The following is a 17,186-nucleotide window of genomic DNA, read 5'->3' on the forward strand; positions in this document are numbered from 1 at the left end:
TTACGGATTCGGCACTTATTATTATTATTGCTGTTATTATTATTATTGTGGGTTCTAAGTATCATGGGTATTGTTGTTTAAGGGAAATGGTTATTCTGGTTAAAAGGGTAAAAGCGCTCATGGTAAAAAGGAGACAGGAAATCGGATCGTGACCCGGAAGAAAAAGGCGATAAAGAAGAAGAGCGCATGAGGCAGAGGTGAAACGAGGCGTTTTGTAAAAAGCTCCGTACCCAGCGTGGTCGAGCGTCCATGGAGAGTGAACTTTGAGTCCTGGAAAGGAATCTCGTGCGATCGTTGTTATCGCTGGTGTCGTGGAAAAGCCTGCGAAGCCAGGCACAGGTGTGAGATTCCGGAGAATCTTCGCCTAGAGGCTGCGGCCCGAGGAAGAACCGACCGCCATTTCGGGGACCTCGTGTGTCGTTTGCGGACCCTTGGTTAGCCGCGTCCGCTGGTCCCGCCCTCCGGTGGTTTGCCGAGGATGTGTGTGCGCGACAGCGGCCTTTGAAGAATACGGTGCGTTTGCGACTGCACGGTGTATGTGCACGTTTGGATAGCGTCTTTGGGAATCCTCTTTCCACCGCCAATTGGGGTTGGCTGGGACCACGTGACGGTCCCGCCTTACCTACATCTCCTTACCCGCCTCATCGCCATCACCTCTTCGCCGGGAGCACCATTGTGTTCTAGAGACATTGAGGAGGGCGCTGTTTCAGTCCCTGGGGGTGCCATGAGTTTGAGCTAGGTTACCATCTTAAGATTTGATTGTAGGGTTGATTGCCCCCATTGTTATATGGTTCTTTTTGTGTGCTTTTCAAATAATATTTGTTCATTGACAACCAAGGGTGTGATTTCCTTATTGATTTGGATTGTTTCCTTTGGTGGTTTCCTGGATGGTTTCATTAGTGATTGATTGCAACACAGACTAACATATATATCTTTCTGCCGGGGTTCCGCTCGGGGTTTGGAGGTTACCGAGACCAGGAGATTGCAGGTGACCCCGTAACAATTATACATACCTGTACCAAGGTGGACTTGGATCCGTTCAGGTTCAGCAGTTCTAAAGTTATCGCGGTAACGAAAACCTATCGCGGACAAACGAACGAACGGACAGCAGGTCAGACATCTCAAAAACATAATACCTCCGGCGAAGAAAAATGCAAAATGATGTACAAGGGATGTTACTCCAAAAAGTATGTGAACAAGGTAAGGATATGATCACAAGAAATGATCATGTGAAAAGTATCCCTACATCTTTGAGTAATGGTGGTCATATAGGTGTGGTGAGGGGTGAGGGGTGAGGGGAAGGAGGGGTGGGGAGGGAGGAGGTTGAAGTTTCTCGGGATTATTTTTCAAAGAAATTATTCAAAGAAATCGGGATGGTTTCACATGATCATTCCTTGTGATCATCCTTACCTTGTTCACATACTATTTGAAGTTATATCCCGACATCCTTTGCATTTTATAAAATGTTTTTATTACTTGTATCATTTGTGTTCCTCTCAACCGAGGCTAGAATGTAACATCCTCACCAATGTAACTAACCGAGTTGTTATCTGGGTTTATCAGTGGGAACCAGCCTTTTTATCCTTCATGTAATATTTAACGGGACAGAGCCCTCCCAACTCCGACAACAATGGCGAGGATCTTGGAGCTCGTGCTGTTCATCATCACGGTGAACGGTCTCTGTGGACATGCGGGTAGGTACACTCCAAGGATGTCCTTGTTGTAACTGCTGATCATTCCATTAATTATGATATCAAGTCCAATGTGCAACATTTAGCTTCTCTGCTTGCCATTCCCATCTGATCAATGACCTCAATGCTATGACCCTATGTTACATCACATGTAGTATATATATATATATATATATATATATATATATATATATATATATATATATATATATATATGTATATATATATATATATATATGCCTGTATGTAAATGTACAGTCACGTGAAAAAGTAAGTACACCCCATGTAAAGTTTTGACTTTTTCAACATATTTCAACATACAGCTATTTGATCTTCATTTCAACAATATTGATAGATAAAGGTGATATAATAAAACAAATATCATGAACCATTTACATTTTGTAGTCCATCGTATAATTTAAATAAACATAAATGCAAATTTCGCATGTGGAAAAAGTAAGTACACCCCTACATTTATCACTACTTCAAATACCTAAAATTAGAATCAGGTGCACCAGCTCAGGTGCAAATAATTAGAACATCGTTAGAGAGGATCTTGGAGGAACCTGTCTTATTTAAACCTCAGACATTTAGTTTGGTTTACTCTTTGTTGTTGAAGTGTGCGGCGTCACCATGCCTAGATCAAAAGAGCTCTCTGGGGCTTTCAGAAAGAAGGTTATAGATGCCTACGAGTCTGGGAAGGGATTTAAAAAGATCTCCAAACAATTTAAAATCAATCATTCGACTGTCCGGAAGATCATCTACAAGTGGAGAAGATTCCAAACAACTGCCAACTTGTTCAGGGCAGGCCACCCCAGCAGGTTCAGCCCGAGAGCAGACCGCAAGATGCTGAAAGAAGTCTCTAAGAACTCCAGAATGTCATCACGGGACCTACAGGTAGCACTTGCCACTGTTGATGTCAAAGTGCACGAATCTACCATTAGAAAGAGGCTGCACAAATTTGATCTACATGGGAGGTGTGCCAGGAGGAAACCTTTGCTGTCCAGAAAGAACATCAGGGCAAGACTAAAGTTTGCCAATGCACACCGAGGCAAAGACCAGCACTTCTGGAACAATGTGCTCTGGACAGATGAGTCAAAGGTAGAGCTATTTGGCCACAGTACCAGAAGACATGTTTGGCGAAAACCAAAGACAGCATTTGACCACAAGAACCTGAAACCAACTGTAAAGCATGGTGGTGGAAATATTATGGTTTGGGGCAGCTTTGCTGCATCAGGGCCTGGGCAGCTCACCATCATAGAATCCACTATGAATTCTTCATTGTACCAGAGGGTGCTTGAGGATAATGTGAGGCCATCTGTCGGAAAGTTGAAGCTCAACCGAAGGTGGACCTTGCAACATGACAATGACCCTAAACATACCAGTAAATCCACCAAGGAATGGCTGAAAAGAAAGAAATGGAGGGTTCTGGAATGGCCAAGTCAAAGCCGGGATCTAAATCCCATCGAGATGTTGTGGGGGGATTTGAAACGAGCTGTGCATGCAAGAAACACCTCAAACATCGCACAGCTGAAAGAATTCTGCATGGAGGAGTGGGCAAAAATTTCTCCCAGTTGATGTCAGAGACTGGTAGACAGTTATAAGAAACGCCTCCTTGAGGTTGTTTCTGCCAAAGGGGGCAATACCACCTATTAGAGCCAAGGGTGTACTTACTTTTTCCACATGCGAAATTTGCATTTATGTTTATTTAAATTATACAATGGACTACAAAATGTAAATGTTTCATGATATTTGTTATATTATATCACCTTTATCTATCAATATTGTTGAAATGAAGATCAAATAGCTGTATGTTGAAATATGTTGAAAAAGTCAAAACTTTACATGAGGTGTACTTACTTTTTCACATGACTATATATGTATATGTATGTATATGTATATATATGTATATGTATATCTATGTATGTATATGTATGTACAGTGCATTCAGAAAGTATTCAGACCCCTTCACTTTTTCACATTTTGTTATGTTGCAGCCTTATGTTGAAATCGTTCAAATTCATTTTTTCCCTCATCAATCTACACTCAATACCCCATAATGACAAAGAGAAAACAGGATTTTAGAAAGTTTTGCAAATTTATTAAAAAGAAAAATCTGAAATATCACATTAACGCAAGTATTCACACCCTTTGCTGTAACACTTGAAATTTAGCTCAGGTGCCTCCCATTTCTCTTGATCTTCGAGATGTTTCTCCACCTTGATTGGAGTGCACCTGTGGTAAATTCAATTGATTGGACATGACTTGGAAAGGCACACACCTGTGTATATAAGGTCTCACAGCTGACAATGCATATCAGAGCAAAAACCAAGCCATGAGGTCGAAGGAACTGCCTGCAGAGCTCAGAGACAGGATTGTGTCGAGGCACAGATCTGGGGAAGCCTACAAAAAAAAATTCTGCTGCATTGAAGGTTCCCAAGAGCACAGTGGCCTCCATAATTCTTAAATGGAAGAAGTTTGGAACAACCAGGACTCTTCCTAGAGCTGGCCGCCCGGCCAAACTGAGCTCTTTAATGTATAAAAAAACAGCACTGGGTCCAAAACGCCACCTTTGGGAACTCCAGCCTCTACTGGGAGAGCAGATGAAAGTTAGACTTCAATAATGAAGATTGTGCATACCAGATTGGATGTTAGTATGAGGAGGTTGTTAAACAGCTTCATAAAATTCGAGTTTCTTGTGCTCAATAATTTAGGTACATTGCAGATATCTCTCACTGTTCCATGAGTCAGAATGCAATGTCCCCATTCCTGAACTCTCCTTATCTCTTTAGTAATACATTAGCAGCTCTAAGGTCCAAGCTGTGCATCGGTTTGAAACAAACAGCAGAATGTTTCCACAATGGGGACAGAGTTGCACAATGATCCGTTCTTCTGGACCTCAGACTGCCAGACTTTTCAGTATGTTGTCATATTTGCAATTATAGCTTTGATAGCACAAAAACGGTTTTACTAATTAATTCTGACATTCTCGAATTGATGAATTGTATGAAATTTTGGTGGTAATTGCAATAGTAAAAAGAAAGTTCTTACGTCTCATGATGGAAACTGCGTCGTATACCTCTCACATGTCTATCACAGCTTCTTTTTTTTTTTTGGATACAACATCGAAGCTCGTGGAAGAGCTAACATTGATCACAAAAAAAGCAAACGGACAAACAAAACATATAATAAAGGGAGCGGGAGACAAGATTGGGAGAGAGAGGGAAGCACACAAGTACAACAGCAGAGAACAGGGACAACGGAAGATCTGTGGGAGGGAGAGGGTTTGGAAGGAGGAGGCGTGGGAAGGCGGGGGCTGCGGGGGGTGGGAGAGGTATAAAACACATGGACACTGCTTGGACTTCCAGGAAAGAAGTCGGTATTTCAAAAAAGTGGCTCTGGTGTGAATTAACGGGGGTAGAAAAGATCAATGTTTTGGATGGGGGAAGATAAGAGATGGTGGTGAACAGCTGTTTTAAAGACCTGGAGGGAGGAGTGGGATTGAAAAGAGTGAGGGAGTTTCTTCCAGAGGCAGAAGAGAGGAATGAAAGAGTGAAGGTGAGCAGAGAGTCTTGATTTTGGCAGTTTCACCAGAAGAGGGTTGCTGGCAGATCTTGTGCGACCTGTAGGAATATTTGGGGGACAGAGCACAGATAGAGCAGGGGGAGCTAGGCCGGAGAGGACTCTGCTTAAAAATTTAAAGCTGCTTAAAAATGGAAAGATTATAAAAAGGGTTTTCTTACTCGTTTGCATCAAATTATTTAAAAATAGTTTATAAAATATTCTTTTTATAAAGGCAATGTAAAAAAAATCAATTAGTGAAAAAAAGTTTCCATAAAACATTGCCTCAGCAGAGCAATGGCCGTCATTCCTTTGGTTTTTAACTCAAGGCTTCGGGAAATGGAATCACTGACATCCGTCAAGAACCCGTGTTGCATGGAAACGGAAGCTTTTTGCATGACTTGGGTCGACTGTACCATGGGTTGTGGGAGAACCTGTATCTGCTCGAACCTGGGTTCTTAACTTGGGTTGAGTGATGCAGGGAAATGAAGCAAACGTTGTAAACACTGACTGGATGTGGTGGTTCAGCTTTCAGACTGCCCTGCAACCCTGACAGGAAACCTAGTTTAGCTTTGTACGAACTGGGGAGAAAATTTCTCCTCTTGAAGATAGCACCATTTTGTTTTTAAAGATCCTTGTATATAGATAAGTTGGGAGCTTGTTACCGGAGTGGGACATTGAGCGAGAGGTTGAAGATCCCAAGGTGACTCGCAAATAGTGGATGGTTGTCAGTGTCCTCGTTGAATTTCAAAATTCCAATTCCATCCCAGAACTATAGGAGACATTGCATCGGTGGCATGGCCGCACTCTGGTAAGTGATGCAAGCAGCAGTCAATGGTGCATCGGAATGAAGAATTGAACTTTGCATGGAATATAATGAGATTTTTATTTTACAAGCAGCACAAACACTTTCATGTGGTGAGACTATTGTGAGGTGTTTGGTTGTTATCCATTGTCTTGTGCTGTTTCTTTGCAGTATTCCTAGACAGTGAGGAAGCGAAGAGTTTGCTGCGGAGGACGAGACGAGAAAACAGTTTGTTTGAGGAGACAAGGCAGGGAAATCTGGAGAGAGAATGCATCGAGGAACAATGCGACCAGGAAGAGGCACGCGAGGTTTTTGAAAACACCGATGAAGTGGTGAGGATCAACCACATTGGCTTTATGAAGCGACATATATATATATATATATATATATATATATATATATATATATATATATATATATATATATATATATATATATATATATATATATATATATAGTCCCGGGTTGAGTCAGAATTTTTTCACACTAGCCCCACGCATGAATTTACTTCCTGTTTATTAAATTTTTAGATGAGTTCATCTTCAATGCACTTTCACACACTTACATACACATACATACATTCACTTCCGGGGTCTGCCAAGCAGGCACGTAAGACATCGGCCATTATAAAGCACGCAGTGTTAGTGTGAGAAATCTCTGAGGATATCCCAGAGACTCAATAGCTCATTGGGCTGTCACCACATAAGTGATGAGGTTCCTGGGTTGAGTCAGAATTTTTTCACACTAGCCCCACGCAGGAATTTACTTCGTTTCTTTAAAATAAATAATTATATATATATATATATATATTGTTTGAGGTTTTAGAACCCACACTTTTGTAAATAAATAATCACTTGTAAATATGACATTAAAAGGTTAAAGGTTGCACCCCTAGTTAGTCCACAAGCAACACGTAGGCCACCATAGAACTTTAGTTATTTAATTATTATGTGTTTTAGATAAGGCCGTGTTTCCAATAGTTGAATCTGCGTTGCATCAATTAAATAAGGAGTAGGTCCCATTTCATTTCGTCCATTTTGCGACCTCTCTCTCCAAGCGCCGCCATTACGCGCCTTGCCAGCAGCGTTCGCTGCAATTGAGCTGAAGCTCGTTCAAACGACGCCATTAACCATGCGGTCAGGCCCGAGGAAAAGGGGGCGGGATGCCAAGAACAAGGTGTGGCCTGTCAACCAGCTCTCAAAGGCGTGGCCGGTAAGCCCTCGCCAACCAACCAGGGCTGAGGTGAGATCGCTGGCGGGCGTGGTTTTGGAGCGCGCAGAGTAATCTTGGCTCGCGTAATATAAGCGTGAACGCAGAGCCCTTTCACGGACTTGTTCAGCAGCGCTCTTGTAACCGGACTTGCATGGACTCCTTCTTTTGGTGGACTTGATGGGAGAGCGCTGAGTTCATTGCGAAAGCCTATACGGAGCACACATTGGCAAAGGAGGACTCTCACTGGCGCTGAAATAGAGAACTTGAGAGAGAGAGAGAGAGAGCGTTGGACTCGACCATACGTTTATTACGTACAAAGGACACGAGCCTCCCCCCCCCCCCCCCGCCATATGTAAGGTCCGGTCGCGTTCCAACTACGCGCGGAGCTGCCTGCCGGGTTTCGCCCGCGGGACCGGAGCCTGGACCCCATCGCCTGGACCATCCACCTGGACCTTCCACCCTACCAGCTATAATCCCCGTGTGAGTGCGTATGTTTGTCTGGGGTCATAAGTTAAGACTGTGTAGTTAAGACTGCCCTGTGTGCTGCTTCTTCTTCTTCTTCTTGTACATTCTTTCCTTTCCTCTTCTTTTTGGTTTGTAAATAAATTACCTTGTTCTTTCTTGGTTTTCCCTAATCTGATCGCCTCCATCCTTTCTCTCAATTGAGTACCTGTGGCACGATTAGGAACTGCTCAGAATCGGGTTTAGTCTTTGTTAATAGCTCGGATCGTGGATTGCTAACCGCTCGGCATTATCCATCGTATCCGTGTTTCGAGCGGGAGTTATTCCCTCGTTTCCGGCGGGCGTTAGTACTTAGGTAGCAACGAACCCCTAGGCCTAGCAAACCCTACCTAACACCGTGCCGGGAAGGACGTTATAATTCCCAGGACTCGGGACGGCCAGCTAAAAAGACAAGGGGATTAACCCCCCCTTGATAAGGGGAGCGCCGACCCCCGAGATCCGCAACAATATTTATAATTATTGATGGCTATCTTCATGAGGATGCTTTTATATATTAACAAGACCGAAAGTCTAACAGCGGCGGTAGCCGGGCTTGTTTGATACTTTATTTGAAGAGGATAGTATGGCCTGGGTGGGGATACCAGTTAGTAGATAATGTAAGTATTAAATTATTTTGAAGTATTCTAAGTCTCTAAGCTTTCTGTCACCATGGAAGGGAAGAGATTGCAGTGAGACGCTGGTTTATTCTATATGTTGGTCAGTTAGTCAACACTATCAAAGTGACCTCAGCACCATCCCGACACACACCACTGTGTGCGTTATGGAATGAGGTGTTTTACGGTGGCCCGAGTGCAAATCTTGCCACCAACCTCCTTGAGAGAGGATCCAGCGAGTTGGCACTTATTTGCCGACCTCAGAAGGATGCCAACCAAAGCTGACCGGGATTCAAACTCAGGACCCTAGGATCACAAGCCCTCCACCCTAACCGTTAAGTCAACACCAGGCTTAATGTGGTTGGAGGCAGTCATAAGAAATACTTCAATGTTTGAAGAGCCCTTAATCAAAGCTTTAATTACGGTATATATGATCTGGGGGGCATGCATCCCCCCCCGTCATATATCATCGCCCTGTTGTCATAATTTCAGTTCCCCCCAATCATCAAGTGTGATAATTTGCCCCAACCAGGTATCTGACGTCATATATGAATATTCCCGAAAGGGTGTTTAATGAAACATAACTGGCAAAGCAAATGGTATTACATTCTACCTTTCAGAAGCGTAATTGTCAGCGATAAAACTCACCCAATATGAAGGATAAATATGTGAGGGACATACATACATACGGACAGACAAATGCAGTAAACTCAGGAACCAAACATCTACGCTGTAAAAAATCGTTTGTCTAATCACGAATTTGTCAGTTATGAAAGTCTTTTAGTGCGTTTGAAGAAGAGGAAGAAGTGCTAATGTATGGTTTATTCACACAGCAGTTTGAACGAAACATTTGAAGGAGCTGCGCTCCAACGCGAGTCGAAAGAATTGACGCGACCAAAGACGGAATTCGTCCGAGTTGCTTTATTGAAACAAAACAGCTCAGGTATTCTGACAAGCCCGTTTATCGGGCAGCAATATATATACACATTTATGTCGGGAAGTTTGCCCGGCAAAAGCTATACCAGGCATGCCCGGGTGTCAAGGGCGAGCCTTGGAAAGGCGAGTCTGGACCTGCCAGGGCGTGTTTGGCTGCGGCCTGGCAAGTCGAGGCTGGGCGTGCCCGGGCGCTCTGGGCGAGCCCTGGAAAGGCGATAGCGGGCATGCCCGGACGCTCTGGGCGAGCCCTGGAAAGGCGATAGCGTGCATGCCCGGACGCTCTGGGCGAGCCCTGGAAAGGCGAGAGCGTGCATGCCCGGACGCTCTGGGCGAGCCCTGGAAAGGCGAGAGCGGGCATGCCCGGGAAAGACGAGACCGGGCGTGCCCGGGAGGTTTGGGCGTGCCCGGGAACAGTGAGTCCGGGCATGCCCGGGAGAGGCGCGTCTGGCCGTGTTCTGGCCGGTGCAAGGCGATTGTGTGCATCCAGCGGTAACCGCTACACACGCCCCTCCAGAATCGACCTGCACCGGCAGGGTCAATTTTAGGGGGGTCCGGATGACCCGGCCGAAGCGACCCCTGGAGGGTCGTGGGGAGGGGTCCGACGTGGTGGTGGGTGGTCGAGCAGGGGGAACTGTGGACGGGGGGCGGCCTCGCCGCGGAGGAAGGGCCAACCGTGGTGGTCGGTCGACGTCCATGTGCGCCGGTTTGAGGCGGTCCACAGAAATCCGGTCCGGCCAGCCGCCGAAGTCGACGATGAAAGACTTGTCGCCCCGTCGCAGGACCCGGAAGGGCCCGTCGTACGGCGGCCGAAGTGGCCCCCGGTGCGCGTCATGACGCACAAAGACGTACTCCGCTGTGCGAAGCGCCGGGGGGACGTAGGACTGGGGGCCACCGTGGCGGGACGTCGGCACGGGGGCAAATCGTCGGGCGGCCTCCTGGAGGTCCGAGCGCTGGCGAGCGGCGGACCAGGGACTGGTAGCGTCGGGCACGAATTCGCCCGGGACGCGGAGCGGCTGGCTGTAGACGAGCTCGGCGGCGGACGCCTGGAGGTCTTCCTTGGGGGCCGTGCGAAGGCCCAAAAGGACCCACGGCAGCCGGTCGGCCCAACCATCGTCCTGAAGGCCGGCCATGAGTGCGGCCTTCATGGAGCGGTGAAACCGCTCGCGCAACCCGTTGGCTTGGGGGTGGTAGGCCGTGGTGCGGTGCAGCGTGACCCCCAACGAACGGGCGACCGCGCCCCAAAGCTCAGACGTGAACTGTGGGCCGCGGTCGGACGAGATATCCGCTGGTGCGCCGAAGCGCGCGACCCAGGTGGCGATGAACGCCTGCGCCACGTCGGCGGTGGTGGTGGAGGCGAGGGGCACAGCCTCCGGCCACCTGGTGGTCCTGTCCACCATGGTGAGCAGGTGGGTGAACCCCCGCGAGGGGGGCAGGGGACCCACCAGGTCCACATGGACGTGGTCGAAACGCCGTTCAGGCACGGCGAAAGGTGCCAGCGGGGCCTGGGTGTGGCGGTGGACCTTGACCCGCTGGCAGGCCGTGCAGGCGTTGGCCCAGTCGCGGATGTTTCGTCGAAGGCCGTGCCAGACGAAACGCGCCGACACCAGCTTCTGAGAAGCTTTCCGGCCCGGGTGAGAAAGGCCGTGGATGGAGGCGAAGAAGCGGCGCTGCCAGGAAACGGGCACGATGGGGCGAGGCTGGCCCTGGGAGACGTCGCAGAGCAGGACGGTGCCCGCGAAGGGAATGTCGGCCAGGCGGAGGCCCGTGTCCACCGCACGGAGTGCCTGCACCGAGGCGTCGGTGGTCTGGTCGGCCGCCATGAGCGCGAAGTCCACGCCGAGGTGGACCGCGTTCGCGCTGGCCCAAGAAAGACAGTCGGCCACGGCGTTGTCTTTGCCGGCGACGTGCCGGATGTCCGTGGTGAACTCCGACACGGCGGAGAGGTGGCGCTGCTGGCGGGCCGACCACGGCTCCGTGACCTTAGCCATTGCGTAGACCAACAGCTTCTGGTCGACGAAAGCCGTGAACGGGCGGCCCTTAAGGAGGTGTCGGAAATGGCGAACGGCCAGGAATAGCCCGAGCAGCTCGCGGTCGAACGTGCTGTAGTTTAACTCGTTCGGCCGGAGTTGCCGGCTGAAAAAAGCGAGTGGCTGCCAAACCCCGTCCACCCATTGCTCATGGACGGTGCCCACCGCGTAGTTGGAGGCGTCCGTAGTGAGGGCAATGGGCGCGTTGAGCACCGGGTGAGCCAGCAGCGTTGCGACGGCAAGGGCCCGTTTGGCGCTGGCGAAGGCCGCGTCCATGGCCGCGGACCAAACAATGTCATGCTTGGCCGGCTTGCCCCGGAGGGCCTCGTAAAGGGGCCGCATGAGCTGAGCAGCGCGGGGCACGAATCGGTGATAAAAATTCCCCATGTCGAGGAACTCTTGGAGGGCCTTGATGAAACGGGGACGCGGGAACGTGGTGATGGCCTCGACCTTGGTCGGCAGCGGCACGGCCCCGGTCTTGGTGATGCGGTGGCCCAAAAAGTCAACGGTCATCGCGCCGAAGTGGCATTTGACTGGGTTGACAATTAAGCCGTGCTCGCTGAGGCGACCGAACAGTGTTCGGAGGTGGAGGAGGTGCTCGGCGCGGGACGTGCTGGCGACGAGGATATCGTCCAGATAGACGAAAAGAAACGGCAGGTCGCGCAGCACGCCGTCCATCAAGCGCTGGAACGCCTGGGCCGCGTTCTTGAGGCCAAACGGCATCCGCAAAAATTCGAACAGGCCGAACGGCGTGATGACGGCCGTCTTCGGGACGTCGGCCGCCCGGACAGGTACCTGGTGGTAGCCCCGTATCAGGTCAATTTTCGAAAAGATGACCCGTCCCGCCAAACGGGCGGAAAAGTCCTGAATATGCGGGATCGGGTACCTGTCGGGGGTGGTAGCGTCGTTGAGACGGCGGTAGTCGCCACACGGGCGCCATCCACCCCCCGGCTTTGGCACGATGTGCAGTGGCGAGGCCCACGCGCTATTGGAGCGCCGCATGATGCCGAGGTGCTCCAACGCGTCGAACTCGGCCTTCGCCACGGCGAGCTTGGCCGGGTCGAGGCGGCGGGCCCTGGCATAGACCGGCGGGCCCGTAGTGGGTATGTGGTGCTCGATCCCGTGCCGCACCGCGACGGCCGAAAACGTCGGCCGCGTGAGGGCCGGGAATTCCGCGAGCAGGCGAGCGAACTCGTTCGCTGCCGGGAGGGCGCACGCCAGTTCGGTCGGCGTGGAGCTGCTCATCGTGCACGCCAGCGAGCTGAAGGTCTCGGCGTTGACAAGGCGACGACGTTTGACGTCGACCAGCAGCCCGTGCGCGCAGAGGAAGTCGGCGCCCAGCAAAGCCATGGGGACGCAGGCGGTCACAAAAGTCCATTGAAAACGCTGGCTGCCGAAGCAGAGGGTGACGACGCGTGGGCCGAAAGTGCGTATGGCCGAGCCATTAGCAGCGACCAAAGAGGGGCCGCAAACGGCGTCCCGCCTGTCCTGCTCGGAGGCGGGTATGACGCTCAGTTGGGCGCCGGTGTCACACAGGAAACGCCGCCCAGACGCTTTGTCCCGAATAAACAGCAAGTTGCCCGAGTGGCCGGCGCTCATGGCTGGGAATGAACGCCGGCCCGGCCGTTTCCCGACCTGCCGAAAGTGCACGGGGGCCGGCACGTCCGAGCCTTGTGTCCGAACCTGGCGTGGTAATAACACCACGCACGGTCAGGTGGAGGCCCCGGCCGTCATGTCGGAAATGGGCGGTGCGGCGTGGCGGCCGCCAGTTGCACCGGCAGTTCGGCCTCCAACCGCGCAGGGCGCTCGGGCGTCGTGGGCGTCGCCTCGGACGGCGGCGGGCTCCAGGTAACCGCGCCGATGTGCTGGCCCGCCGAGGAGATCTTATCGGCTTCCCTGGCAAGGGCGCGGGAATCCGTGATCAACGTGCCAGCCAGGGCGAGGCGTACCGGGTGAGGCAGCTGGCGAAGGAACAGCTCGCGGAACAGAAAATCCGGAGAGTGCTCACCGAGCAACGAGAGCATATAGTCCATGCGCTCTGACAGGCGCGTGTCGCCGAGCTCGGGCAGAGCGAGCAGGCGCCGTGCGCGTGCTGCCGGTGAGAGGGTGAAAGCATCGAGGAGGAGTGTCTTCAGCGCGTCGTATTTGTCAGCAGCCGGCGGGTGCTCGAGGAGGCTCAAGGCGCGGGCCGCGGTGGCGGAACCGAGCGCCGCCACAACATGGAGGAAGCGGGTGTCGTCCGCGGTGATGCCTCGCAGGGCGAACTGAGAGTCCGCCTGAGCGAACCAAACAGCCGCGTGAGCCTCCCAGAAGGTAGGCAGTTTAAGCGTCACTGCCGTATCCATGTCGGTAGGTCACCAGTGAAGGAGCTGCGCTCCAACGCGAGTCGAAAGAATTGACGCGACCAAAGACGGAATTCGTCCGAGTTGCTTTATTGAAACAAAACAGCTCAGGTATTCTGACAAGCCCGTTTATCGGGCAGCAATATATATACACATTTATGTCGGGAAGTTTGCCCGGCAAAAGCTATACCGGGCATGCCCGGGTGTCAAGGACGAGCCTTGGAAAGGCGAGTCTGGACCTGCCCGGGTGTGTTTGGCTGCGGCCTGGCAAGTCGAGGCTGGGCGTGCCCGGACGCTCTGGGCGAGCCCTGGAAAGGCGATAGCGGGCATGCCCGGACGCTCTGGGCGAGCCCTGGAAAGGCGATAGCGGGCATGCCCGGACGCTCTGGGCGAGCCCTGAAAAGGCGATAGCGGGCATGCCCGGACGCTCTGGGCGAGCCCTGGAAAGGCGAGAGCGGGCATGCCCGGGAAAGACGAGACCGGGCGTGCCCGGGAGGTTCGGGCGTGCCCGGGAACAGTGAGTCCGGGCATGCCCGGGAGAGGCGCGTCTGGCCGTGTTCTGGCCGGTGCAAGGCGATTGTGTGCATCCAGCGGTAACCGCTACACATTTATGATTCTACAACAGTAGAAACCCTTTAGAAGGACACGGAATTAGCATACAAAATTATATATACATTGGTGATATTTTGCGAAATAATAGAAAAATATATAAAACCACAGAATAACACCACAAACAACAACAACCACAGCCACGATAACAACCTAGTGTTATAAAAGATAAAAGATGTTATAAAAACCCATGGCGGCTTCATCTCTGAGATAAGTTGCCGTTGGTTACCTGACAGGAGTAAATTCCCTGTCGGAGGATCAAGGGGTCTTACTCCTATTGAGAGGAGTGGTCCCAATTGAATGACCATGCATTGTGGCCCCTCGGGGGTATGATGCATGCGTTTGAATGACCATGCGCTTCCCTCTTGGGGTTGAGGCGCATGTGTATTGTTATTGGGACAGCCTTGTTGACGTTGTGCCTTGACCATGGGGTCAAGGTGCACGTCCGAGGCTGTTCAAATGTTTGGACTTTTTACATTTTTTCACATGCAAAAAAGGCAGGCCTTGACTGGGGCCCTAAAACAGTTATAAAAGATCCTTATTTCCACGTGTTTTACTTCATGTGTTAAGCGTGTTTGTTTGTGTTTCACACTGAATGAAAAAACGTAAAGGGAGAGCATGCAGATTGTGATACATGACAGGTTCAACGATATGTCCGGTCTGAACGGTATAGGAATCAAATTGGTGTGGAGTCAGCCGTCATACCGCCATAATGACATCACATCACACCTGTCATGTGACCAGGGCCGGCGCCAGACTATTTTGCGCCCTAGGCAAGGCCAGCTACTTGCATCCCCTCCCCCCCACCCCCCCCCCAAAAAAAATTGCCAACTTCGATTATTAAAAAGAGATGTCTTGCAGAAAAAATAAAAAGCAGAAAACTTGAAACTGCTAAATTTATTTTAACTTGCAAGAATAAGTACCGTAAGATGCCAACAGCACCAATATTAAAGGCGCAATAGCCATAAATATGGCAGTGGCCCTGTTACCCCACGCTTTGGGGCAAATGGGTTCACTTTTTAAAAAATGACACTACATGTGGTTTGCAATGCAAAATAAAGAAAGTGGTCCCTTTATGAGTGTGTGAATGGAAATTACAGATAAACAAAACAGTTTTTGGTTTGAGCAATAAGTTTTAGATATGCAAAATCAAAATTTTAAATAATAATCAATCTTTCATTATCTTTCGCGAATACAAAAGAAAATATTTTGGCACACAAATCATTTTGAACTAAAGGGCACTCGGTATACTGTGTCCGGTCTTAAAACAATAATTTGAATAAAACTGTGACCCTTTAAGGTTCAGTAATGCGCCCCTCTGATGTCTGCGCCCTAGGCGGCTGCCTAGTTGGCCTTATGGTAGTGCCGGCCCTGCATGTGACCAGATCCTCAGCTGTGATTGATGTACGTTTGAGGGGACATACATACATACATACATACAAACAAACATACTGTCGTGTGACTGCCCTGTAGTGAACACCGCAGGGCGACATGGATGACCAAACAAGCTTTACTCCAAGGCGTTTTTTTTTTTGTTTTTTTTGTATACAAGATCGAGGCTCGTGAAAGAGCGAACATTAATCACACAGAAAGACAAACCGACACATAAAACATATAACATCGGGAGCGGTAGACAAGATGGGGAGAGAGGGGGAAGGACACAAACACAACATTTGAGAGCAGGGACCGAGAGACATGGAGACATCGAGAGATCTGAGAGAGGGCGAGGGCTTTGGGGGGGGGGGGGGCATGGGAAGGGGGCGGTGGGAGAGGTATAAAACATATGGACACTGCCAGGACTTCCAGGAAAGAAGTTGGAATTTCAAACAAGGTGGATCTGGGGTGAATTAGCGGGGGTAGAAAAGATCAAGGTTTTGGATGGGGGAAGATAAGAGATGGTGGTGAACAGCTGTTTTAAAGACCTGGAGGGAGGAGTGGGATTGAAGGGAGTGAGGGAGTTTGTTCCAGAGGCGGGAGAAAAGAGGAATGAAAGAGTGAAGGTGAGCGGAGAGCCGAGATTTCGGCAGTTTAACCATCAGAGGGTTGCTGGCAGATCTTGTGCGACCTGTAGGAATATTTGGGGAACAGAGCACAGAGAGAGCTGGGGGTGCAAGGCCGGAGAGGAGTCGGTAGAAGACAGAAAGACCACCTACCTGCCTGCGGTGAGTGAGTGAAAGGCCCTCAGAGATAGCTTCATCGCGGGAGATTCCAATAATTCTGAAAGCTTTGGTTTCAACAGCGTGAAGCCGAGCTAGGTGTGAGGCAGGAGCACCGGCCCATAGGGGAGAACAGTATTCCATTGAGCTGCGGATGAAAGCCTTGTATGTGGTGAGGAGCTCAGGTGTGCCGAGGAAGGACTTCGCACGACGGAGGATGCAAAAATCCAAAAATGGTTCAATCCAAAAATGATGGTATTCTTCACACACGAGGGAAAGGAGGATGACGAACTTACCGGGATGGATTCCACCCGACGTCTTCGCTCCTGGATAAAATAACTCAAATAACGCAGGTTTAAAATGTACAAAAATACAGGCTTTATCTATCTATAATTCCAGTAATCTCTGTGTGTATGTTTGTATGTTTGTATGTTTGTATGTTTGTATGTATGTATGTATGTATGTATGTTTGTCTGTGACCGCTGTTTCTCGACAACCACGGGTCCGATATACTTGAAACTTGCCAGGTATATTGCTGGGGACCCGAGGATGTGCCTTTTCAAGGTTTCATATTAATCGGAGAAGTAGTTACCGAGCTATGTCCAAAAAACGATTCAACCAATCAGAGAGCAGCGAGCTATCACGTGTGCCGAACGTGGCGAATAGACTCTGCCTCGGACGGCACATTTGAGAGCGTATTCATTTATTTCACGTTGGAAAACTATGTTGGCG

General features: G+C 50.0%; 1 protein-coding gene across 1 annotated transcript in view; it reads left to right on the forward strand.

Annotated features, from left to right (window-relative positions):
• The first annotated feature begins 1,357 nt into the window (after window positions 1–1,357).
• Window positions 1,358–17,186, forward strand: part of F2 (coagulation factor II, thrombin) — a 61,301-nt gene continuing 45,472 nt past the window's right edge. Inside the window, exons 1-2 of the mRNA XM_068124639.2 lie at window positions 1,358–1,694; window positions 6,229–6,389. Coding sequence (XP_067980740.1) covers window positions 1,631–1,694; window positions 6,229–6,389 — 225 coding nt within the window. The 5' untranslated portion in view covers window positions 1,358–1,630. The remainder of the gene's footprint in view (window positions 1,695–6,228; window positions 6,390–17,186) is intronic.

This window comes from Myxine glutinosa, chromosome 8 (assembly GCF_964187855.1).
Source record: "Myxine glutinosa chromosome 8, kmMyxGlut1.1, whole genome shotgun sequence".
Taxonomy (NCBI): Eukaryota; Metazoa; Chordata; class Myxini; order Myxiniformes; family Myxinidae; genus Myxine; species Myxine glutinosa.